The sequence below is a fragment of the Phaethon aethereus genome (genome assembly GCF_964289735.1).
Source record: "Phaethon aethereus genome assembly, chromosome: 17".
In the NCBI taxonomy this organism is placed as follows: domain Eukaryota; kingdom Metazoa; phylum Chordata; class Aves; order Phaethontiformes; family Phaethontidae; genus Phaethon; species Phaethon aethereus.
Genome location: NC_138593.1, coordinates 6,774,756 through 6,800,357, shown reverse-complemented (window position 1 = coordinate 6,800,357; position 25,602 = coordinate 6,774,756). Strand labels below are relative to the sequence as shown.

Genomic DNA, 25,602 nt, shown 5'->3' with positions numbered 1-25,602 from the left:
TCATAGGGCTGCACACATCAGTGTTGCTGTCCACACGCCCGTCAGCATGAGGCTGGCTGACAGTCTGAGCACAGGGCGAGCCCGGAGGGATGAGGAGGCCGATGTGCAGGAGCAGACCTCGTAGCCGTTTTCCGAGCGGCTCTCGTCGTGCTGCCCTGGTTTGGAGCGTGCCCCAGTCCTGCTGCTCCCAGCTGCTGCTGGGGAGTCAGACTGCATGTCGCTGCACACCAGCCAGTCTCTGGCGATGGACTGGGGATAACCAGGCTGGGCCTCCAGCTCACTGTCCAGCACTTTCCAGTACTCCCTGCCCCTGAAGAAGTAACTTGCACCTGCAAAGAGACCAAAGACCAAAGGCAAGATGAGCGGCAACGGGTGCCCTCCCGGTGGAAAGGCCACAGGTGCGCTTGGAGCAGCAGAGGAGCAGTCCCACCCCAGGTGAGCCCCGGGAGCAGAGGCACATGCAATACCACTGTTGGTTGCCAACACCCTCTCTCGCTGCAGGGGCACAGCAGCTGCTGGTAGGATGCTCGAAAAGATGATGCTACGCCCAGCCGGGATCTCTCACACCAGCCAGGAGCCACCAGACAGATGGGAGGTGGGTGGTGAGATGTCGCTTCTCCTGTGGTAGGTCCTAGAGCAGATGCATCCCCCGGGTACTGAGGGTGTGCAGGGTAAAAACCCTAGTAAATCCACGGCTGGACACACCATACACATCTCTCAGTGGCCGTCAGCAGACAGCCCTGTAACAGGGCATGGTAAGGCTGAAGACAACCTCACCTACCTGTTAATGACCCGGGGTGCATGCTGCTATGCCGGGGCTCAGATAAATAACCCGAGCCTGGCGGGGCCCTGGGAACCTTCTGCTCTTGGGTGCATTTTTTCTGCTCTGAACTGGGAGGTTGTGAATTCTTTAAGCAGGTCCCATGCTCATGGAGGACTCCTAACCATGTGAATGGCTGGTCGCTCTCAACAGCTTTGGAAATTCAGCTTGAAAAGCCTCTGGAAATGTCCCTCCCCTCTGCCTGGTTTAATAGTTGCTATCACACCACTAGGCCACCAGTAAATAAAACCTGGAAGTGCCACTTTGTTGTGAGCAAATGGCTGGTTTTAAACATCTCCTGTGACAAAATTGTTGTGGTCTTTTCAGGGGGAAGAAACCACTGAGAAATCTCACCCCTGGAAAATAAGTCCTAACTCTGGGCAGAACATCTCCTTTAAAAATATTTTCTGTCCACATCCTCATATATCTAGCTAAAAATCCAGTGATGACAAATTCAGTGAGGAGCAAATCAGCACATATTAGGATAAAAATCATTGCAAAACAACATCAACTGTGTTCTTTTAACAAAATAAAATTACTAGGCCCCCACGATATTTCTGTTGCCTGCTTGAAATCACAAAGTCTTTTAGTGAGCAGTGTGGGAGCGCTGGCTGGAAGCCCACCTCCCTCTTCAGCTTGCAGACACTGGGAACTGCCGTCCCACCCGGGGCTTAGCAGTTTACGTCAGCAGGCACGGTAGAAGGGGCTATAGCTCAAGTGCAAATGAAGCACCGTTTTTTTTCCTTGTGTGTTTTTTGAACTGGCATATGGACTCACCATCTGACCACCTCATGGCATCATCTAAAGGGCTTGGTATTCCCTTCCACAGGATGGTCTCTGAAGGGTACCCAGGATCCATCCTCCGCTCGTGGTCGTCGTAGCGCCAGTAGAGATTGTCCTTAAAGAAATAAGTCTTGTCATTGTGGGCCCAGGAGAAAGCGGCATCGATTCCTCCCAGTGGCAGACCGAAGTCCGAGATCGGCCGCGGGTATCCTTCTTCCACATTATTGTCTTTGAAGACCCAGTATCTGTCTCCTGCGGAAAGGAAAGAAGCACAGAGCAAAATTGCATTTGTTTCACAGCCGAAACCAGCATTCCCCTGCAGACCAGCTGATGTTTCGTTTTCTGTTTCTGTGACAATCCTCAGGACGGAGCTCTTGGCAGTGACGGATGGGGGCGGGAAGGCGGCAGCCCGGTGGGGAACCCCGATCCTTGAAGAGCTGCTTTTTTGTGTCAGGCTCTCCATGGAGCACAGCCCCGCTTTGCTCCTGAACGGCTGCAGGTGTGACATAAACACACTGACAGCGTTAGTAGGGCTGTCACTTTTATGTATTTGGTGGTGGCATTTGGTTTTCTGCCCCTTTGATTTCTGCCTAGTATCCAACTGCAAGAAACAGAACATTACACGCAGCTTTCATGGGCAAACTGGACACTTTCTGCCTGCTATGCGACTGCTGGGGACCAAAGTGTAGTCCCACTTTGGAAGAGAAATTGCCACGCTTTTTAGAGCCACCTGGGCTGAAGGACCTGTAGATTTTAAGGGATGTGTAAGGAGGATGCACAGGAGCTGGACAAATCCCATCTGAGCAGCTCACTGCTCTTCAGGTGTCCTACACAGCCACACACCCCAGCCCTACCCTGGCCAGGACAGAACTGTCAATATGGTGGGTTTTTCTCTGATAAAAATGAAGCACAACATGACCAGCCCCTGGTCTGTGGCAGAACGAGAAAATGAGCCCAGATATCTCAATTCCTACATAGTTCTCTAAACACTGAGATGGTCATTCTGTTTGTACAACATCTCTTTGGGAACCTGCAGTGTCCTTTTAGGTATCACACAACCTGTTTTAAAGATCAGGCTTTTTCCTCCCTCTGTTTTCTAGAAAATCTGAAGAGGCACTTAAATACATGCCTAAGTATCAGCAGCAGGACCTTAGAGGCCAGGGTAATTTGTGTGCTTTGGTTTCTGTCCAGGGATCGATGAAGCAGCACTGGAGGGAGAGAACGAGACAGTATTTTATAGCTGAAAGAAAATCTTGAGCTTAACCTTAGGAGCTAGGCAGGACTAACACACACATCATGCGTGACCACGGCGCGCTGTGTCTTGCAGGGGCAAGACCCCAGCTGTGGCACAGCTGTAATTCTGGCCTCACAAGCAGCCGGCAGGAGCCAGGAGAACCTGCGCTGCTGGAGGTCTGTCAGTCCCCAGCAGGGAGAGAAGGGGAGAAGGGAAAGAAGCCAGTGAGTGCCGCTGTGGTCTGCAGACCTAACTGGGAGGCTCTGGTGCCAGGCGTAAGGGCTGCCACACTCCAGCTGGCCCCACTCCCTCTGGATTAGCGGGAAGGCAGAGCGGGGTGGGCTGCCCGAGGCAGCTGGAAACACGCGGCAGAGCCTTTTGCATGCTGTTCCCTGGGGAGACGCAGGGCTTGGGCTGCAGTGCTCAGCGCGCGGGCAGCCCCGAAGGGCTTCGGCTGCGCTTGGCAGCGCTTCTGCGAGCGCAGAGGCTTGCGCGGGACATAAGCCATTCCTCCTTGCTGGAGGAATTGAAACCAAAGTATTGCTTTCAGAAGTGCTTGGTTCAGCACCTCTGAAACCAGTAATTGCACCACGCTCAGAGCAGAGCGATTGGGAGACAAAAAGCAATTTCCAGCCTGGGAGCACGGAGGGCTGGGATGTACTTGGCTCTTCAAGTGCACAACCTTTCCGAAACAAGAGCCAGCGCCTGCCAGGGGCTTGGGAGACCCTCAGTGCATGGGTAACATCTAACCAGCAAGGGCAGATGGGTTGTGGGGGATTCAGACATTTGTGTAGGAACCAAGAGCTAATCTCTTTCCTCCAGCTTTTCTAAAAGAAACTTGCAAGTTGTTTTAAATAAAAAGAGAGAATTGTACCACTTACTTAAAAAAAACAAACAAACCAGTAACAGAAATATAATTAGCAAAACCAGCCTCTTCAGGTTTCATTTTTGTCGCCTCTGCTGCTGCTTCTCTTCTCAACAACAAATACTAAAAACAGAAAAGGCCAAAGAAGGAACACAAAACCTGTAAAGTGTGCGCATGGGTGGTTCCTGCTCTTATTTTATTCTTGAAAAGCTAAGATTTCAGTTAGATTTGGCTGAAGTTTTTCTTCAATGACATTTCCCTCATTTTCTGGGGGGAACATGACTGCTACTTTTTGCCTGCCTTCCCTACGAGCTGGTTTCTCCTGGCCTTGCTCACGGACAACAGGTCTTGGACCTGCCCTGGGAGATGCTCAGCAGCTGACTCCAGTGTCTCCTGCCTGCAGAAGACAAAACGCTGCCCAGGTGCTTTGGCACCAGGCTCTACACCTGGGAGACACAAGTGCTACCTCCAGCGCCACGTTGGCTCTCACCTTTGAAGAAGACGATCTTGTGGTCGCTGGTTCTCTCATAGACCGCGTCCAGGCTGTCCAGGTTGAGTGGCAAGCCCCGCCAGAAACGGTGGATCTGAGCCGGCTGGAGGGAGACCAAGTGCTTATTGCGAGTCAGTCTCCAGAAGTACTTGCCTGGAGGAACAGACTGGACATTACTGAACCACACTGCAACCCACCTTCGCCGGGGGAGATGAGCGCTGGGCACGTGGCAGCAGCAGAAAGCGAAGCGCGTGAGATGGGAGCTGTGAAGTAGAGGCATCCTGCTTACCAGCAGCAGCTGCTAGAGCTCTCCATTCATGGCAGCCATTAGAAGAAATCCCCTTTTTGGGATCAAAATAATCCTCTGGCCATTGCACTGGAGTTGCTACACTCCTGGCCGTGGTGTAAAGCTGCACGGCTGAGCCGGCGCAGGTGAGAGGAGCCTTTCATCTCCTCCTCCCTGCTCTGCACGGGTCCTCCGGGGAGCCGGCGGCGCCGGGCAGCGCCTGAAGCCGGACCAGGCACCAGCAGCCTTTAGCAAGAGCCTCCGAAGAAACATCCCTATCTCTCCTCTCCCAGAGCACCCGCAGCTTCCTGCACGCAGAGTGCTCGGCTGCTTTCACATTTAGAAATGTGTATGATGTTACCATGAAAGATGTAAATATCAGAGGGGTTTTATTAATGAAGAAAGAGAGTAGGAAAACGACATTAATAAAACTGGAAGGGGCTGAGGTGGGAAGGAGGCACAATTAAGGGGTTTGATACCATCGAGAGGTGTAGGTAAGCAGGGGACCTTGGTCCTGCGGAGCTCCCCGGGGCGGATGTACCGGCGGTATAAGCAAACGCACTTCCAGTGCCTGCAGCAACACTGCCCCAGTGAGGAAAGAGTTTGGCTTGGGGTATTTCTGGAATATTTTGGGTAATGAAAAAGGAAACAGGTTTGTCCTCTGTGGGAAGGACGCCAAACATTCTCCTGCTGAAGGAGCCTTATGTGGGATTTCCTGAGGTGTCTTAATGATTTTAGGGGCAACTCAAAACCCGACTCTGCACGGTCTCTGGGATTCTCATCCTGAGTTTTTGCAGCACGCTTCATCCTGCCTTTTCCCCGGGGAGCTCCACGCAGTGAGATCTGAGCTGGAGCAAGATGTTTAAGAGCCAGCTCTCAACTTTGCCTCGTATTTGTTATTGCCTGCTAGAAATTACTGCATGTTATTTACATCTGCTCTTGCATGGATTCCCAAGGGGAGATAAGCAACAGAAACCAAGGATGCATCTTCAGATCTGTATTCACAACACCTAGCCCTTTCTCCAGAGCTGGCAGATTGTGACACCGTCTTTTAAAATTTTATGGAAATTGGATTTTAGCCTAATAATGCAGGAGGTGAAACTCTAACACTTAAACATCTGCAGAGAGGGGGTTTTATTCTAATTATAAGGATTTATATCATATTCTTGTTCTTCTGCTCCAGTTTGCATATTTGCTCTATCTGACTGAAACCCACAAATGAACAATACATTCAAATGTGGTAGGAATTGCCATAATTACAGATTCTTTTTAAAAATGTTAAAAAAAATAGATTCAAATTTGGTGGCCATTGTACATCGATGGAAACACATGTAATTAAATAAAGATGATCTCTGCATCTCTAATTAGCGAGGCACTAGACAAAGCCAGATTTTCACTTTTTTAATACAAAATACAGCTCAACATAATTCCTTCTTTAGCAGATAAGTATCTGAACTTTGGAGTGCCCTGGGCTCATTTGAGACGAGGGAAGCTTCAGTGCTTTTGACATTTCAATCCTTTGCCAGAGATGGGCTCAGTGGGTGTGCAACTGCAGCAAGCAAGTTTTAAATCTACCCTCAAAGTCAGGCATAGCCTTGGCTGTTGGTTAGTTTGGTTGTTTTTCTGATAAGCTATCAGGAAAAAGCAAAAAAATATAGCAATTAAGTAGCAAGGAATTCTTAACGTGACGTGAGTCTGCCTGTGCTCATGTTTTGTCATGGCCAAGCCTGCTCGCCAAAGTGCTGTGGTTGCTTAGAAGATCATCAGCCAAAGCCAGTTCCATGGGGGAATTGCTGCCATTAACATGCAGAAGTATAATAACAATAATAAAAATATCTCCCAACCCCATGTTTGTTTAAAAAACTTGATTTAAAACCACCCTCTGAGCTGGCAAACTGAGCAGGATGAAAGCCAAGTGTAAAGTCCTGCTGTCCTGAGCGTCTCATTTTATATGGATGATGGGTTGAGGCAATTGCTTTCTTTCTTTAATACCAGGTGATTTTGACCCCAGCTGTGTACCACACTCTCCGTACTTTGGCTGCCTCTGGCAAGACTGCTGCACGCACCATGCAGACACACACACAGGCCGAAGTTGTTTTAAAGCTTCAGGAATCTGTAGTGAGGCACCTAAATCAAAGCAAGCAGCGTTTCCCAAGTACGGAGAACCCACCGTTGCCTTCGATACGACAAGCCTGGGAGCGCTGGGGAGCTCCGGTCCTGGTGCCTGTGCGGTGGGAGAGGCTGCTCTCCAGCTAGGGAGCCAGCCAGACCAGCCCAGAACAAAATGTCCATCGATGGAGGGAGCTCGTCACTGGAGATCATTAAAATCCTGCCCCAGAGGTGACATCCCCGCTCCTTGGTGCCCGGGGCAGTTTGGTGGCGGCGATGGGGGGCTCTGAGGGAGGTGCCGGGCTGCAGAAGCAGCCGTGCAGCTGGCACCCGCCGACACTGTGCTCTTTACATTTGCATTTTGGCCCACAATAAATATATCCAAAAATAGACACCGAGATGGATTTCTCTTTTTTTTTTTTTCCCCCCTCTGAAAGACAGGCAGCCATTTATGCTGGACATCAGTTCTTGTCTCTTATTTTCCCTTCTTCACTGTGGCTTTTTGGAGCCAGCATCAGAACAAATACTACAGGGGAACAGCCTCCATATTGTGCTCCCCCGAGGGCACAGACAACACTGAATTTTCTGGAGCCCTTTCGCCATTCTTGCCTGCGACCTGAGACTTGCACCGTGATACCCGGATGGGTTATATGCGCCTGGACACTGCTCCTGCTCCCTGGGGGAGACGCTTCTGCTTCCCTGCTGCATGGCTTTGGGGTGACCAAATGGTGGCCAGGGATGGAAAGAAGTGCCCAGTGGGCATTTTTCCATCTTGGAAAGACGGGGAAGAAAGCCCACGGAGTCCAGCCTACACGGGCTCTGTACAGCTGAGAAGGCACTGACGGGATCCTCGTCAACAGCCGGGCGCCCTGGGGACACACGGCCAGCAAGTGTTTGCTGACAAGGAGCCAGGCGCTCTGCAATCGGGCGCACGTTGTCTTTGAGCGATGCACAGCAAGCAGCATTAGGAAAGGTGAAGCGTGAGACGAAAGGAAAGTTGGAGGCATCCGGGAAAAAAATCAGTGGAGAGCTGTTGTTGCTCTGCTCGTCCTTGGTTCGACTCAGATTTCGACTTTGGTAGCGCAAATATCAGATTTTAGTTCTTCACTTGGGTGGTGTGGTGCAACGGATTCCGAGCGCATTGCAAAGCGCCGTGCTGGGTCGTCACCAGCACGGCCGCTTCAGAGGGAAGCGTTAAATCCCGGCTCCCAGGCAGCCATGTGGACACGCACCTGCCCTGGTGTTAGGACACACGTCCCTCGTGGGTCCCACACCGGCCACGCACCGTGGCGATGTGGGCAGGCGGATTGGCTTCCTCTGGTCTCTCCTTCCTAACCACGTGCCAGAGCCCCAACCTGCCGCTGGCTGCATGGGCACCTGCTCCACTGCGCTGAGAGGGACCGGGCACGAGCCGCACAGCTTCCTTCTGCCCCGGCGGCAGGACTCGCACTGGCACTGAATCTTCCTTACGCCCCGTCCTCGGGCCTGCGGGCAGGTGAAAGCTCTAGGCCCTCTGCCCTGAGCTGAAAGGATTCGCTGGCACGCGAGATGCCTGCCTGGGCCTGCGGGCCCCGCACCCCAAACCCTGAGCCAGCTTACCCGCATCGCCCGCCCCGGCCCCTCCGACGCTGCTGCCGCAGCACTGCATCATCCCACCACGTCACCGCGGGCCCATGCGTGCGCCGGCAGCGCACGCTTACCTTTGAAGAAGAAAGCCTCTCCCCTGATCTGGGCCACCGCGTCAAAGTGGGTGTTGCATCTGTTGGGCACGTCCCGCCTGAGCCTGCGGAGAGATGCGCGGGTGAGCACGGCCCGGGTGGGCGGCGAGGGGCCGTGTCCCCCCCGGCGCTCCCCGTCCCACGGGCCGCATCTCCCCCACCCGCAGAGCTCCCAGCAGAAGACCACAGGCCGCATCCGTCTGTCGTTCCTCACGCTCCAACCCAGCCACGTGCACAGGGATTTCCAAGGCAAGCTTGGGCAACCCGCAGCCTGAAGACAGCTTTGTGGCAGACATGCTCCCTGGGCCACCAGAAACCAGCGCCGCGAGTCAAGCGGGGACACGCTCTACATCTACCAGCTACTGTAACTGGTGAGGGCAGAGCTGGCTTCCCGCTCCCCGGCGGCACCGCGCGGCTCGGCCGGCTGCCCCGGGCAGCAGGACACGTGGTGGGTAGGAGCCTGGCAGTGTCTCACTCCAGCGGGACACTGGGGACATTGCTGCTGCGAGGCTGAGCTCCGAAATGCCAGCGAGAAGTGACAGAGCTGCGAAGCAGAAAGCAGACGAGACCAAACACAGGGAGACGACGTCACATGCGAGATAACGCCATGTGGTGTGTGGTGAAAGCCACCTGGCAAGTCGCAGCTCAGATACTGAGCTGCTTTTAAGAGAGTGGGTGGGAAAGGCACGGAGTATGAAGGACCGAAAGCGCTACGAAGCCCATGTGAGAAATGATGATTGATGGAGGACGAGGAGAGGATGTTGGGAACAGGCACAGAAAAGCTGCTGTGGGTGACAGGGAAGTATAAATCTAATTTGCTGAGAGAAGGGTTGTGCCGGGCTGCCAGCACCAGCTTCACAGCCCTCTTCGGGCACAAAACGACAGATGTGGAGGTGAACCCCGACTACCCTCCCAGACACACATGGGGCAGGGAGAAAGGGTTGGCATGAACAAGTGGCCTGCTCTTCCTGCTGCCGGTGCCAGACGATGGTCTCCTACAGCAGCAGGGAGACATGGTCTCATGTTTCTACGTCAAAACACGGCCACGCAGAGCCTTGTGGACAAACTGCATTAGAAGCAGGGAAGAAAGATAACTAATGGCATTCAGCGTGTTCAAGGAGAAAAGCGTCCCTTAGGACCTCATAGCCTTTCTGCAACCCCTGGCAGCTGGGACACCTCCACCAAGAGCAGGTGCTCAGCACCTCTGTACTGTGGCATCACACCAAGCAGGGCAAAGTGGGGTGAAGAAGGTGCTGAAGTGGTAGAAGTAACTGCAGCACAGGGATATTTTTTCAAGATTAGATTCTTCGTGGTCCCCTTGCTGTAGGAATAACGCAGTTGTTCATGCCTCACTGCTGTTAACCCCTCTTCAGATGGGGCATTGAAGCACAGAGAAATGATGTGGCTTCCTCAAGGTCACACCTCAGTGGGAGGAGACCAGGAGGTGAAGGTGACCTGCTTTGTCTCTGCTGCTCTCCCTTGGGGAGCACCTGGTATCTGGCAAAAATATATGTGACCATGAACTCCTGCCTTTTCGTTCAGTCTCCCTTCCTCTTTTAACTCTCCTGCTGCCCTGGTGGCAAAACAATTTGGTAACTCCAACATTTATTAATGAGCTAGATCCAGAACTTCCCTTAATGAGGGCATGCTGGTTGCTTGATGACACTCAGTGTAAGCAGTCTCTTGCCAACTCCAACGGCGTTGGAGTCAGTCTATCGGTCCACTTGTTCCAATATTCACCCCCACAGGTACATTAGGGAGTTGCTCACCGTGGAAAGATTAAGGTAAGTTACGCTTGCACAATTCAGGATACTGCAGAGGACGTTTGATTCAAATTTCAGCAAGGATGAGTTCACCTAAGGCTGATGGGGACAAATTTCCATTAACATGAGTAAAATTTTGAGTCTTAGGGAAATGCAAAGCATTCCAAGATGATACAGAATTTCTGGACGTGACCTGAATGACAAAAAATGGCTAAGGGATAAATAGCAACTATCACTTGTTTCTGTTCTTAACCACTTCAGTTGTGGGCTAGCTGGCCAGTCTCCACACATACAGCTTGAGAAAAGCAGCAGCATACACAGGAGATGCTCAGGAGAGGTGAGGAAGAAGGGGCACTCTGTGTGTGTGTTTTCCAGAAGACAAGAGGTCCAGAGAGAAATAACGCAGCCAGAGTGAGCAGGCAAGCAAGATACTTATGCTTAAGTGGAGCTTCACTACTACATGCCCTTTGCAGGGACATCAGTGACGGCTGAAAAGAAATGAACTTGACTTACGGGACAGTGGAGCGGTTCTCTGGCAGCTCTGGCAGGATAGGATGGTCATCAGCTTTGCTTACTTCAGGCTTGGCTGTGGGGGACACGGATTCCCTGACTCCTATGTGTAAAAACAAAGAAGCAGTAGAGGGGTACACTATGCTCCCCACCCTCTCCACTCACCCCAGAAAACAGCTATTCCAGCATGCCCCATGGCAGAAACGCACCGTAGCCGGGTGAGGGACTCAAACTTACCATAGAGCTGCCAGATTCGGACTTTGTCCTCGTAAGGTAAGTCATACTTCAGAGGATCCCCCACTGGACCTTGGTAGTATGGTCTCATGATAGACTCTAGGGCAGATATGTGGGTCAAGCCAATGGCATGGCCAAACTCATGGACGGCTACAGCAAACAGGTCCATCCCATGAACATCTGGAAATAAAGAAAAAATTGAAATAAAAGTCACTACCTGCTGATTGTATTTTGGGGGCTTGGGTGGGCTGTAAGGGCTGTAAGAGAAGATATAGGTATATGTTGGAGAAGCTGGAAAGAAAAGCTTTGGAATAGGTGAAGTTTGAGATAGATAGAAATTTTTTCTCCAGTTGGAAAAATGAGACTGAAGTGTATTACATGAAAATGGAAAGCAAACCAGACATCAGCCCACAGTGCGAGTCCTCATCCCCATACAAGCCTGGGGATGGCCCCGCTTATTCCCAGACCACTGATGGCACCTGAGAAAGAGCTGGACAAACAGCTGTGACAGCAACCTCGGCACAACCATCCATCATCCCAGCTAACCGGCGCTGAGGAGCTGGGCCAGAGCAGTCATCTCCCATCTCTCATGTCTGCCCTGCAGCAGCTGCAGACACCGTCTTTGTGATGCCCAGAATCCCAAACTTCTGCCACCAGCCAGAAGCTTGCCAGTGCCTGCAACAACGAGCAAAGCCATATGCCAAGGAGCCGGAGAGCGCCCAACAGTGCCCACCTGCCCGCGGTGCTCTGCTGCGCGGCTGGGCTTTCCCCACCTGCACAACACTGGTATCGCACGCTGCTCTCCTGGCCAAACCCACCGCGAACGCCTTCCTGCACGCGTAGATGCAGAGCTCTTTGCGGGCTCATTGGCCAGCAACCCTGCTCAACTAACTGCTGTCCCGACAGGCAATGGCAGCAGGGGCAAGGTGACCACGTCCAGCTTGTTTCCAGAGGACTTGCCTGTCTTCCTTCCCTTCCACACCTTGAGCTGGTGGGGCTGCAGCTCTGGGGTCTGCTCCCTTAGGCAAACACTTTGGTCCTCACGCACCACACTGGGCATCAGGGAGACTTTATTGACCATTGATACCCCCTCCGATGACTTTTTTCCCTCAGTCTGTGCTCTCTCTATTAATTTTGCCCAAATTTCCTTATTTGCAACCCAACCCCTAGTGCCTCAGACCGCACCCACACAGAGACCCATCCCTTACTCTCCAGAGCCTCAACACTCAGATCTGATCTCAACAGGGGTTAATGGCCGCCCCAGACCTACACCACCGCTGTCAAAGCAAAGGAGGAGCTGCCTCCAGGAGCCGTACGGGACTGATCCCGCTTGGTGCATTCCCACCGCCCAGCTCCAGACTGGCTGGGCCAAGCACCCATGCAACTGCTGCCCCTCGCTGCACAGCGGTGCCCTGCAGAGCAATACCAGAGAGCAGCAAGGACTTTAATTATGGTTCTTACAAAGATCACTTTTCCAAGTGTTGTAAGAAAAAGGCGGTGAGGTTGGAAAGCCGAGGCCTCCATGGAGCTCAGGGGAGCCCCACGTTCCCTGAGCCGCAGTCGGGGCCAAGGGAGATGTCACGCAGAAGCAGCCGTGGCTGACCCTACACGGTGCTTTGCACTCCCCACCAGGCTTGGGGTGTTGAGGGGGGATGTTTTTGCTGAATTCTGTTTTTTCCTTCATGACTATTATTTACAGTGTCTGTAAACAACTGGGATTTTTATAACCTGTGCTGGTTTTGCCCGGCACTAGGAGAGAGCAAGACATATGCTTCCTGACATTTTAATGCCAAACTGACAACCTTGGGGATATTTTTATATCACCTACCAAGCTGTTATTTTCGAATCACCAGGGAGAACAGAATAAATAAAAGATGAAGTTCAGATAGCTCCAAGACCTTCAAAATAGAGGGCAGCTTTCTCGCCATCAGGCTCATCCCCTCGTCCCTCGGCGACGCTTGGAGAGATCCTCCCTGCGGGGCGACCGGCCCTGAGCCCACTCCTCCGTGCAAGCCCATGTCACAACGAGCATTTCCAACCACCAGCTACAAAAGGGGCACCACTCCTTCCTTCATCACATAACATAACTGCTACAGCAAGCTGCCAGACCTCAGCGCTTCCCTCTGCTCTGTACATCTGCAGAGCAGAGCCACTGCTTTTTTTCCTTCCCCGGAAGACATCGGTTGGGGTTGACAGCAGCATGAACTAAGGAGCAGGTTGGATCCTGAAGAATCAGCCTGTCCAGACCTTTAGCCTTAACTTCAGACCTTGTCCAGCCCATCTGGTGAACATGAACACTCAGTGGGGACAGACGGAGGTCAACCGGTGGGAAGGGAGGAGAAGGGTGGGGAGAAAGAAGATATTAGCTGGTTTCAGAGAAGATGATTAGGTCTAAATGAAATCATTAAGCTGAGACAGCAGGAGCCCACAGGGAGGCTGGCGGAGGAGGTGGCGTGACAAGTAAATTCGCAGCTGGCGACTGCAGAGGAGACACTGTCAAAACGCACCGACACAAAGGCTAGGGACCTGATCCCCACAGATGGCTCACACACCTGGGGCACGCTCGCTTCTGAAAGTCCCTCTGCTTATTAAAACTCTGCTCTAGCCAGATGAGAAGAAATAAAAGAAAAAAACTGGACCGTGTAACCATCCTGATGTCAGGTAATGGACACAAGATGGCAGGAAAAATCTAGGAAGGGACTTTTCCCCAGCAGACCACAGAGCCCTTTCCAAGCAGGTCAGCTAATAAATATGCTTTAAAACTAGGAAAACAGGGCACGTGGCAATGAAGCCACCCAAAAGATGGTGAAGTCAGAGAACACAGCTCCAACAGCTGCACACCGCAACCTTCCCGGTCCCAGAAGAGATGGGGACAAGGGGCGGGCGATGGGGAGCTCTGCAACTGCCGATACAATGGGGAGAAACAAGGAGATATCATCGAGGCTTCCATGAACACAGAAGGTCCTTGACGCTGGTTGCTGTTGTTTCACTAGCAAGGCTGAATGGGGAACCAGAAGAAGGTGTTGGGACCTGCAAGCCCGGGGTGAAGGCATAGCAGAGGCCTAAACCACTCTAACCACCAGCACAGAAGAGGGAAGCTGGGAGCACATGCATTTGGCTGCAGCTCTCCCACCTCAACATACCTGATGATCGGAAGGTCCAATACTCATCATCGTCAAAATGGGTGTCTCCTGCTGTGTGATGGTCTCCAGGGAAGAAAGCATGGGCCACTGTCCCACCTGGTCCATCAAAAGGATAGCCATCGTTGTGATCTGCCTTGGAGAAGTCTATCTGGATGTCGGCGTTGTTACCTGCCACTTCATGGAAATTCAGCGGGGTAATGTCGCTCCAGACCTTCAGGGCATAGTACATCAGGGCTCGGACTGTGTCGTGGCCCAGGTGGGACTCCTTTGGGAAGGTGCGAACTCTGAAACAAAGAGGGAAAAAAAGAGGATAGGGCAGTAGCATGAAAGATCTCTGCCAAGGACCACGAGGAGCAGCTCTGCGGGTGCCTGGTGCATCGCGGAGCCTCAGCAAGGCCTCCAGAGCTCTTGGCACACCTCCAAAGTGCCCCAATTTCTTTATTTAAGTTTCTGAATCACTTCTATTCCACAGCTACGATGATTTCAGAGACTGAGTTTGGGGTCTCTGGAAATACCAAGCCACTGTTGCCCACCAGAGTGTGAAACACCCCGCGGGTGTGAAACACAACCAGGATCTGAGTCTCCCAATCCTGGCACCTCCCAATCCTGCTGTACCAGGTGGCAGTCAGCCTCAGAGCCACACTTCATGCATGAACTGCTGTTAATGCCCAGGACTACCACCCTTTCCCAGCCCTGGAAATGTCAATGCCATGAAGTCCCTTTCCAGAGCTTGCCCACTTCTTTTTTCAAGCTCCTCTTCAGATCTATTGACAATCACTTTCTCATCACTTATTGGTTCCAAGTGCAACCAAATATGCAAAGATTATTGACTTCTGAAGCCTTTGCACCACACACAGCCCCATCAGTTTTCCTGCAACAAACAGCAGGTCATTGCTCATTCTTATTACATGCACACGGAAATCCAGTACGGATTTGCTGCCTCCGTATATTTCCCAGCATGTCTGCTGGAGGTATAAAACAACCTCTGAAACCAGCACACTGCCAGCAATCTCTGAGACAGCAATCCATAACAAGGAAGAAGAGGAAAGGATGCATTTGATGTAAATCACATTCACAATTCCTCCAGCCTCTTGCCTATCTGATGGAGCACTGCAGTTGAGAAGCTCTTGCCTTGCTTCTTGGTACAAAAAGCATGGATGAGCGGGGGCTTACGACACTACTGCACACATCACAGGGCCGTTATGGTTCCTCTGTACCAGCGCAGCATCGCCGCGTCCCCAGCTCTGCCTTGCCCTGGACGAGAAGCCAGGTGGGACCGGCCACATGCTGGCATTTGCCCTGCGGCTGCGTGATTCAAACCTCCCTTTTGTTCTGAGCTGGAATGAAAAGAAGTCAAGTGTTTCCCGTATAACCAAACCTTGAAAAAGAATTCCTAATATTGTTGACTTAATAGAGGAGATGAAAAGACAACAAGGTACCTTGGCTTCTAAAAGAGTATGTTTAGATAATCTTTCATTGACAATTTTGACAAAAATAAACACACTCCAGAAAAATGTACTGTTGACCAAGTAATTCTTGACAAAATACAATTCTGCTGAAAAATTTCTGGCCAGCTCTACCTTGGTAATAATGGTTACTTTATTTCTTGTGTACCAGCACACTAACCAAAGTGTTCATGAAATATGCATGGCTTGACACATTTTTAAAGGCTGAAGCAACAGTTATGATCACCTCACTTGCCCTCCTGCATAATATAGCTGGGAGAGCATCGCTCAGTGTTACACCACTCCCCAGCACCAATGTGAAGTAATGACCCAACTAAACCTCTAGAGATAATTGCAGGTGTCAGAAAGGGATGTCACATCACTCAAGCTCTTCCTACAAGTAGTGATTTGGGTACTGAGAGACACCATAGGTCAGCGAAGGGGAGTAGAAGCAACTTGCTGACTGAGGTTGGGTACTCTTGCTTTCACAGATATTTGCATATATCCCATGCCCTCAGAGACACGCAGCCCAAGATAGGTACCACCTCCCAACCTGGGCAAAGCTAGTGAGGGTTAAATCCAGGACAGAACAAAGAGGGACTCATGAGAAGAAGCAGAAATCTCACTAACAGTTTCCTTGAAGAGCTTGGGAACGCCATCCTAGAGATGGTGGGAGTGAGATGGGTGAATCAGGCAGAACACATCACAGCCAGATGAGCAAAAATCACTCATATCTACGTCTTTCCTATCCCTAAACTATTCTGGGCAAATAAAGACCTTATCTACTAAACTAAATGAGTTAGCATTCATGTAGCATCAGGTAATCGTAGGACTTCAAACAAAATACATTTGTAAAGAAGACAGCATGGAGGTACAAACAGTATGAGTGTGGGATTAGGAAAGACAATTTTTCAGGGAATTTTTAATTTATAGAAGAGACTGTGGCTGGATATAAACGTCTACAATACAAAGAAAAAAAAGGCCACCTGGTTTCCAGATATTCTTTAACTATGTGTCTTCATTTTCCACAACACTCCTCTGGACTTAGGCAAACCCTTTGCTACTTTAATCTCTACCAAACAAGTCACTATATGTGTAAAACACACCATGTTTGGTCCAGGAATTATGACCTATCTCCAAAATCATGGTGCCCTAGGGCAGGGATTCAGGTGTGGGGACACGAGCTGCTCTTCCCTCCTCAAGCCCTGCTCAACTGCATGAGCTTCCTTTCCTTTCCTTTCCTTTTCCTTTCCCCCTCTTTCCAGCAGTAGAATGAGGATAATAAATCAGATCTCCCTCGTAAAAGGACAGTGGATGAAAAGCCCTGTCTAAAGAGACAAGCATTATAAATATTAATCCTAACCCCTAACTCCAGAAACATTAGATTAAGGCAGAAACAGCATTGATACTTATTCTGCTGCTTATAAAAGGCCCTGCACCTCTGAGCTGACCCACTATTTTATTAACATGCTGCAGGTGTAAGTAAAAAAATCCCCCATCTTTTATTCATTACCACCGATATTTTTCAAGAGAATCCCATCAGGGTTTTTCAATTCAGCATCTGATTTGATTGCTGGAGCTCTGCTAATTGTTTTCAATGAGATTAGGAGAAGACCATTATGCCGACGGGTTGCTCGCCAGCCTCGCGCTACCCAGTTCCACTGAAAGGGAGGCATGTTTCTAACATCATGTGGATGCACGCAGGACTAGATAAGCTTCCTCCCACCTTGATTATTATTATTATTTGTAGTAAATGGTGCCGAGGTACCCAGCGGAGAGCAGCGCTCCTTCTTCTTGGATGCTAATCCCCCCTGAGCCTCCCCTTGCAGAGCTCCAGCCTCGGGCAAAAGCCCGCTGTGAGCAATGGGGGAGAAAGCTCCCCGCTCCAGACTGGCCCTGCCGAGCCACCGGGAGGGCGACGAGGACAGGGCCGCGCCGTCCCCCCCGGCCACCCCACCAACACGGCCCCGAGCCTCCCGCAAGGCCACGCGCTGGGACACCCCCAGGAGCATCTCTCCCCGCGGCGGACGGGGCGACATCAGCCGCGCGGCGCGGAACGGCGGCCGCCGAGCAGCACGTGGTGGTACGCGGCACACCGGGGCGCCGAGGAGAACGTCTGTGATCTCCGTTCTGCTTTCGGGGCTCGCCCAGGCGGCGGCACCGCTGCGCGGACGAAGGAAAGCTGGCGTTCGCCCGGCTGCTGCCAGTCCTTCACGCGTCCCCCGAGTCCCCTCCGACGCTTGTCCATCCCAAAGAGATTTTGGGTCCAAGCCGGTTCAAAAGTAGAGGCCAGAGAGGGCTGCTCTGCCGCTGTTCGCTACGGAGGGGCACCCACACCCGTGGTTATTTTGATTTTTGGCTTCCTTTTTGGTGTTTGTCCTCCCAAAGACAAAGGTGTAAGAGTAATACTGATGTATGAGAAATCAATTGCTGGTTAATGAAAGCACTCCTTCACCTTCTGCAGCCCTGAAACCACAGAGAAATAAAATAAATGCTGATAACTACCAAACACAGCAGGCTAAGGATTGCCTGATAAACCCAAATTGATTTTTCTGGTGGGGGGAAGAGGAGACAGTTGACAGGGTGGATGCTTGCCACCGTGCCACAGGCGCTTTCCCAGCTGCCCGGGGCCACCCGTGGCGTGAACCACGGCCCCACGGCCACGATCCGGCGCGACCGCGGCGCTGCTGCGAAACCCCAACGCAACAAGAGGAAAGCAGCAGGGGGGTGCGCAGCCTCCATCGCTCCTCTCGCCACAGCTCTCCCAGCGCTTTGCAAAAATCACTCAACGTTTTTGGGTGATAATCCTCCTCCTGCCCCTCGTTACACGCGTGTCTCCAGGCTTCTCCCTCCGTGCCGGGGAGAAGAGGTGGGTGAAATCAGCTCTCGGGCTGTGAGAGGAGCAGCTGCTCTGGGGGGCTGCCGGAGCGGGGCTGTCGTGCTCCACCGCCCGCCCCAGCCCTTGTGCCCCCGCGCCGGCCGTGGACGCCAGCATGGCAGCTGCCCGCGCTCCCCTCCAGCCGCTCGGGGCTTCTCCTGTGGGTCCCACGGTGGGCGACGGGCACATTATGACAGCCCTTAAGCAGCTCCGCAGTGGGGGGTGACACTCCTGCCCTCCTTGGGCACCCGTCACCCCAGGCAGTGGGGGGGCACGGCTGTCTGTGGCCAGCTGGGCTTGGGCTGGGAGGTCCCGGCGGTGGGATGCCACCGGTTAGAGGAGGAAAGCCGGAGGATCAGGTCGGTTGTGGGGATGGGAGCGTGGTACTGGGGGTTACCCCGGTTGCACGCATTTACCCAGCGGCACCCGCCCCTCCACGCCTCTCTCCATCCACATCTCGGCTCAGGCAGTGCCACCCTGCCGCGCCGGCTGGGCTGAGGGTGCTCGCAGCGATGGTGAGCAGCGGCCGGCGGACTTCACTGCTCCCCTGCCGCCCGCGTTTGCTCCAGCTCCGGCACCCCGTGTCCTGAGCGTCGCGGTTTCAACGACGGCAACTTTGATGAAGTAGCACCAGGGACTCGCCCTTAACTAAAGGTGGATGAAAGTAAGCTCAGTTCGGCGCCAGGCTGAGATTTCAGCAAGAAAAAACTGATAAATTTAGAAAGCCGGGCTTCGTCGGCTTCGCCCTGCCCCGGGGAGTTTAAAGCATGCAGAGGGGGCACGGCCCTGACGCTGCGTTTCCCACGAGCGCAAGGAGACGGCGAGCGCCGGGGAGGAGACGGACACCAGCTGTGAACTCCCCTTCTGCGGGGCATAACCAGAAGCAATAAAGCCAAATTGGTGAAAGAAAAACCAGGCTGCAAAAGCGAGAGGGAACGCGCTGCAGGCAGCTCCCGGCGCCGACGCCAGCAGATGGCATCTGCAGCACGCCCTCCCTGCGCCCCGCTCCGGCCACATCCCAAATCTATCCCACCGCCACCTCATCCGCTTACTGAGCGTCCTGGTACTTGTGTACAATGCAGAAAAAATAAAACAATAATTAAAAAAAAAATCCCATGAAAAGAAGATTTATATGCTGTAATATCCTGGAAACTTCCCATGGAGATGAGGCACAGAAGACTGTGTGTCTGAGGCTGCACCGGGATGCTCCGAGGCTGTATGGGGATGCTCTGAGGCTGTACCGCAGGCTGTGCAGGATGCAGCCTGTATTGTTTTCCTCCGTAAGCCCTCCAGTCCCACAGGCTGGCTGTATTCAAGGGTAAAAAGAAGAAACCTGAGCAACCTGCATGCCTATAAAATTTTGCTTGCCAAACACTGCCTTCTCCACCAGTGCAGGTGCCTATCCCAAGATCATCCTCTTGTACACTTTGTTTACCCATTTATTCCAGCCTTTTCTTCAATTTTTAAACACACGGCATACTAGAATTTGGTTTTGTTTTCTCTTTTTTAAATCTTCAATCAATGTGTAAAAGGTAAGCATGTAAAACTTTATGTGTCTATTGGCAGATTTTCATGGCAGTTTTAAAAAAGCTATTTCAATCTCAAGTCTTGGATGTAAATACTATGTTGGAGTTTCTATAATGCTACAGCCTTCTGTTGGCTTATACAACCTCCAGTTATAAAATACAGCCCTTTCTTGAACAAAAGCCAAGATCTTGGAAAGGATCCGAGTAAAAAGCAGAAATGAGTTTGTCAGGAGATGGATTTTTTTATGTCATACATATAAAATTGTGTCAGACCTAAACCCTTTTTTATGGCAATCTTTGCTGCAGCATCAGCGTTTCCGAGGGGGCAGGGGGTATCCCGGGGCGGCATCCCCCAGAACAGCCTGACCCCGTCCCCCCTCCGTGCATCGCTCCAGCCTGGGACTGCAGACGCTGCGCCAGCGCGGCCGGACTCCGGCGGCCCCAGGCGCTCGAGCACGCCGGCCGGCCACCGCGCCTGCCCTGCCGCGGGACGCAGCTCGGGTTTGCCCAGCCGAGCTGCCGAGGTCCGGGCTGTGCACAAGCCATCCCCCTCCGCTGGCTCTGGCCGCTCGCAGGACATCAGGGCAGGTTTTATTGACTCACCCAAAGGGATTTTTTCCTCTCTGAAGTAAGAAGTTTACTCCTTTTACCCATCAAGACAGGGCTGGTCGACAGGGGACAGGCTGAGCTTTTATAACAAGGGTCACTTCGCTATGAGACACCATCTGTGAGCCAAGATTGTTTCTTACTGAAGCTGAGTTATGCTTATCTTTTCTGAAAATAAGGTCTCAGAGGGATGTGCTGGAACACGGACCAAATCCCTGGTAAGGCCACAGTTTCAACACATGTCAACAGCGACAGCCAAGTCGAGATTTGTTACTGCAGTGGGAGGTGGACTCACTCTAGGGACTATGTCAGGATCAAAGAGAAGCTTATTATTAAGAAGAAGATCTCTCCATAGCATCCACATGCATTTTCAGGATAGTACGAGCATCTTACGGTGCTCACCTTTCTTCAGCGGTTCTTGGAGGAATTAACCAATTGCTGCAGCACACGGTCTTCGAGGGAGGAAAAATGAGTCCCAAAAAGCCCGAGTCTTGGTGGGACAGGGATCAGCTTGTTTGCCCACCCTCACCCACAGCACGACTGTGACTCTGGAAGTTGGACCTGAACTTCTGCACGTTGCAGGTTCAGAGTGGCCCACGTGTGTCGCTCCCTGACATCAAGGGAAAAATACTCCCCCGGGGCAAGGGCTAGGAGAAAAAAAGTGACTCTATTACCCAGAAAATGCTCCCAACCCTTGGGCTCAGGTGGGGCACGAGAAGCAGCCCGATCTGCGCTGAGCCAAGGCTGTGGCAGCTGCTTGAGAGCGCGCAAAGTCCCAAGGAAATCAAGGGAAATGATGCTCTCAGCATCTCTGCAGCTTTTTAAACTCCCAGCTAATCTGCCAGCCAAATCCACACCATTCCCAGCCGATGGCCAAGCGGGACCAGAAAGTCAAGGCTGGGAGAGGCAGGAGAAGAGTGGGAGCACGGAGGGACACATTTTAGCACATCTCCCTGAAACTCATCGCAAAGCTGTATTTAGGCCAGGTCTGCATAGGACCAGCCCCTGACTGCAACGTGTCAGAAGGGGAGGATGGATTCCTACCTCCAGGACAAGTTCCTTTTGCTCCACTTGGTGACAGCCTGTGCGAATCGCTTCCTCCTGGTCTCTGCGGCGGTGAGGTCAGGCAGAGAGCAGCGAGGGGTCTTCATCAGCTCCAACGTGGCTTCATCTAGGGTCAGAAAAAACAATAATAGACATCAGGGGAACGGTGGGCTGAAATCCCAGGGGGGACAGGGAGAAGGGGAGTGCTGAGGCGGCAGCGGCAGAGCGGAAGGCAGTGCCTGGGAGCCCACCGGGGCACGGTGCCAGCCCAGCATCACCCGTGGTGACACCCATGGGGTGCTGAGCCCCCTCCATGCCATGGCTGCACCCACCACCAGCAGCCACTCCTGCTGAGAGCCCATTTCTTCAAAGCAGCCACCAGCTGGGCTGCCAGGAAGCAAGGGGAGACGACACCCCTCAGCCGGGGATTGGGGTTAGCTCTGCTGTTAGCGTCGACGGGCGGTTTTACTGATTTCAGGAGAAAATGCAGCAGGTTACCTCTTGTGTGACACTTTACAGATCTCGAAAACTTGTGTGGAAAGCCATCTGTGGCCAGCTTTGATTATATTTTAAAACATAAATTTTTAATAATTCTCTTTTATTCTCTCTTGCTGAATTTCCTATTATTCCCCTGGCAAAGCACAGAGACATTCGCATGTAAATAAACTATATCTCTGTTCAGCTAGGAGCTCATTTGGAAAATGTTCATATCCCTTCTTATTTATTTTTAAAAGCAAATGGAAGTCCCTGTTCTCATCTGCTGAAAGGGAGACAAGCTCTTCATTCACCCATTTTCCATGCTGGCTTTACCTCTTTCCTTAAACTTTGTTTTCAGGTGCAAACCTGCAGCCGTGACCTGCCCCGGGCAGCCCCCCCGGCCCGTTCCAAACGCCCCCTCCAGAAATGAAAATGCAAACGCATTCAGAGGCCGCCCTTGCTCCCGGGCCCCCCGCAGCTCGCGTTACGGTGGAAGAGAACAATTGCACACGCTCGGTTAGGAGCGGAGAGGGGAAGTTCCAGCCGCCGCTGGGGCGGCGGCCGCTCCGGGGGAGCGGCGGCTGCTCCGGGGGAGCGCGGCCGGGGTGCTGGGCTGGGCAGACTGGCCTGCTAATTAGCAGCTTCTCATTAATTCTGTCCCGAGCAGAGAAGCGAGCTGGCCGCGCGGCGGCAGGTCACGGCCAGGCGGCGGGGAGGGGAGCAGACGGGCGCCCTTCCGAGGGCCGGGCTAATGCTGGCGTTCTCCTTCCCTCAGGGAGGACATCGAGAGGAACCACCCCGGCCCCGCCGGCACTCGTGTGGCTTCAGCCTGGCCCGGGGCTGCTCCCTCCCGGCCAGATGCGGCCGCCGCGTCAGGCAGAGGCCACCCAGCACCCTGTCCCGCTGCCTGCCGGAGCTGCCGGGCAGGGCGACGGGCTCTCAGCTGGCCGCGAGGCGCCCGGAGCCGCTGCGGCGTGGCGAGCGCCAAGGGGAGCCTCCTCGCCAGCTCCGCAGGCGCCTCGTGGCTCTGCGCGTCATGGGCGGGAGCGAGCGGCGCCGGGTGACGTGACGTGGTCTTCCTCCCTCCCCTGCGCCCCAGCGGTGGAGAAACCGGAATATCTACACGTACAAATTGGGAGGCTTAATCAGGATTTTTGTTCAACTCGGTGTGATGTTGCAATTAAGGCTTTGAACGGGACAACCTATCAGCCTCAGTTTCTCTCTTTTTTTTTTTTCTCTTTTCCCCCCGCCGAGCACACCGAGCTATTTTTGAGCTATTTTAAACACGGTGGGAATCCCAAGGGCATGTGGGTCTGGTGAAATAATTGCTTGCCTCAGGTTCTTGAAAGCACAAGGCAACAAAGCACCTGAGCCATGTAATTGCTCTTACAGCTGCAGACTGGGCTGTACGTTACACCCGTGTGAGCTTGTCCTGGAGATGCTGCTGCTCCACAACCCAGTGCCAAGTTCCCTCTCCTCCCCGGACCCGCAAGGAGCCATCCCCGCATCCCTCTGCACCGGAGACAGGAGGGCTCACAGGCCACTGACCTAGGACCCCCGTCGCCTCGAGCCCCCCGAAGCGCTGCATGGCCGTGATGGCCTTGGTGAGCTCCTCCTGTGTCTGCAGTTGTCCTGTGACGGGATCTGGAGGAGGCAGATACCCAAATTTCGTCAGCCAGTCCTGTGAAACAAGGAGAAAGGGGGATGAGAAGAGGAAAGGAAGGAAATATAGACGCAGGGAAAGATGCTCCGAAGGTCCCATCCATTCCGCTTGGAAATACTTTTCCCACGCGCACATTTATACCCGGCTTCCCTGTCGAACTGCGTGGCCTCCGCTAACGAATGGACATGTCAGGACGGACCTGTACGTCACTTGAGTGATGGGCTCCGGTGACCTTCACACATTCCAAGGGTGACATCTAATCTCCCCACCCGGCTGCAAACCATCTTTGACAGCGGCAGCCGCGCAGCCCCGACCCGAGGGTTACGCAGGCGCCTTCGATTCTCCCCTCGGACACCGGCGGCTCTTCCCGGAAACACGTTGCAGGGCTGAGCACGGCGAGCAGAGGAAAACTGCCCATCGGAAGGGCTGGGCAATGCTGCCTCCCTCGGGACCTCACTTCCAGCGGGAGCCCACGGGGGGCTCGGAGATGGTCCCTGGCTCCCACGGAGGATCCTCGCTGACCTCCTGCTGAGGCTGCAGAGCAGCTGGGTTTTGCCCAACTTTGTCTCAGTTGGGCTCTCTGACCATATGCGCTGTGCTTAAAACTTTCTGCTGTCCCTCATGGGGACCTCAGCAAGGTCACAGCTTCCCATGAGGGGTGACAGGAGGGGACCTTTCCTCCTCCCCGCCAGCGTGGGAATACCTCTGTGATCAAGCACCCCTTGCAACTCCCCCCCGTCACGCTGGCATGAGGGCTGTGCCCGCTCTCCCAGGTCCCTTCAGCCAACCTGCTGTGACATTAATTGACCCGCTGTGACCTCCCGCTGCTTTCCAGTCCATGCGTGGCTGGGGTGGTCAGGCTGTGGGATGACGGCACATTAAGGATGCAAACAGCTTGAGAGAGGCTCCCCTCACCTGGCGGAGAAGAGCTGGGATACGAGGTTGAGGATGTCCCTGTGGTCCAAGACCCCTCAATACACCCCGATGGCTTGAGGGTGACTTGTTTTATCTTGACCTTCACAACTTCAGGTTTTTGATTGTAAACAAACCCAACCATGAAGTTTCCAACCTGCCCCTGAGCCAGGCGGTCATTTGAGACCCGGAGTGGATGACCTCAGTGCTGACACAAACTGGAGCCCACTGGAGAAAAACGCCATGGCAACGTAACATGCCGCTTCCTCAGCTGCCACCACAGGGCCTCAGCTTGGTCCCTTCCCACCAGCTCCCAGGCAACACGAGTGCTGCAGCTGCAAGGTCTCAGCCTCCAGGAGCCAAAACGCTGTCCCAGCAAGACCTGGTGGTTTCCCAGTGGTGCCATCGCCCTGCAGCCATGGCAGGGAGGGGTACAAGGACAGGGAGCAGAGGAAAACCCTTCGACAGACTTCCCCTAAAATTTGGCCAATGCCAAAAAGTCATCCCTGGTGATTGATGGCCCTCGTCATTTGTGGGGGGGGGAAGACATAAATGGATTTTTATAAAAACACTGTAAGAAAATCCCATTGATAATGGTACAGGTTTCTCAACTTCAGATTATTTGTTCAAGGGGATAAATCAGCAGAGTCACACTCATCCCAGCAGCACCAGAAAGCCAGGACTGGCAGAACCTCAGCCCCAACAGGAATGGCTGATCTATTCAAGAGGAGAAAGAAATGGCTTTTCTCTCTGTACCCTCCTCTCCAACATTTCCACATGCTCTAGTTCAGCCAGCTGCCCTAAAGCATTTAGGGCCAGGCATGGGTACCTCTACCACCAGAAAGCAGCGGGGACCTGTGAAACACTGGCGCGTCCCTCTTTGCCAAAGCCTAAGCAAGCACAGCCACGTGCCAGCGATCCCTCTGCCACGGGCGCCTCATGAAAACCCAGAAAACCCAGCCTGCTATTTGACAGGAATTTGTCTTTCAAAGGACAATGCATCTTTGTGAAGATCTTCCTCTTTTCAGCCTAAAACTGATTAAAAAAAAAAAAAGCCATAAATCTCCTTCTTACAACTGCTTTTTAAACGCCTGGT

At 52.9% G+C, this 25,602-nt stretch overlaps 1 protein-coding gene across 1 annotated transcript; it reads right to left on the bottom strand.

The window, feature by feature from the left end:
* MMP17 (matrix metallopeptidase 17) lies at positions 1-23,534 on the bottom strand (the record flags this gene model as incomplete). The annotated part of the gene is made up of 9 exons (XM_082007560.1): positions 23,480-23,534; positions 21,455-21,581; positions 13,956-14,239; positions 10,816-10,992; positions 10,582-10,681; positions 8,288-8,370; positions 4,193-4,345; positions 1,598-1,855; positions 1-329 (listed from the first exon to the last, which is right to left on the bottom strand). The coding sequence occupies exons 1-9, from the start codon at positions 23,517-23,519 to the stop codon at positions 1-3; spliced, it is 1,551 nt and encodes a 516-aa protein (XP_081863686.1). The 5' UTR covers positions 23,520-23,534.
* Between the last annotated feature and the right edge of the window lie 2,068 nt (positions 23,535-25,602).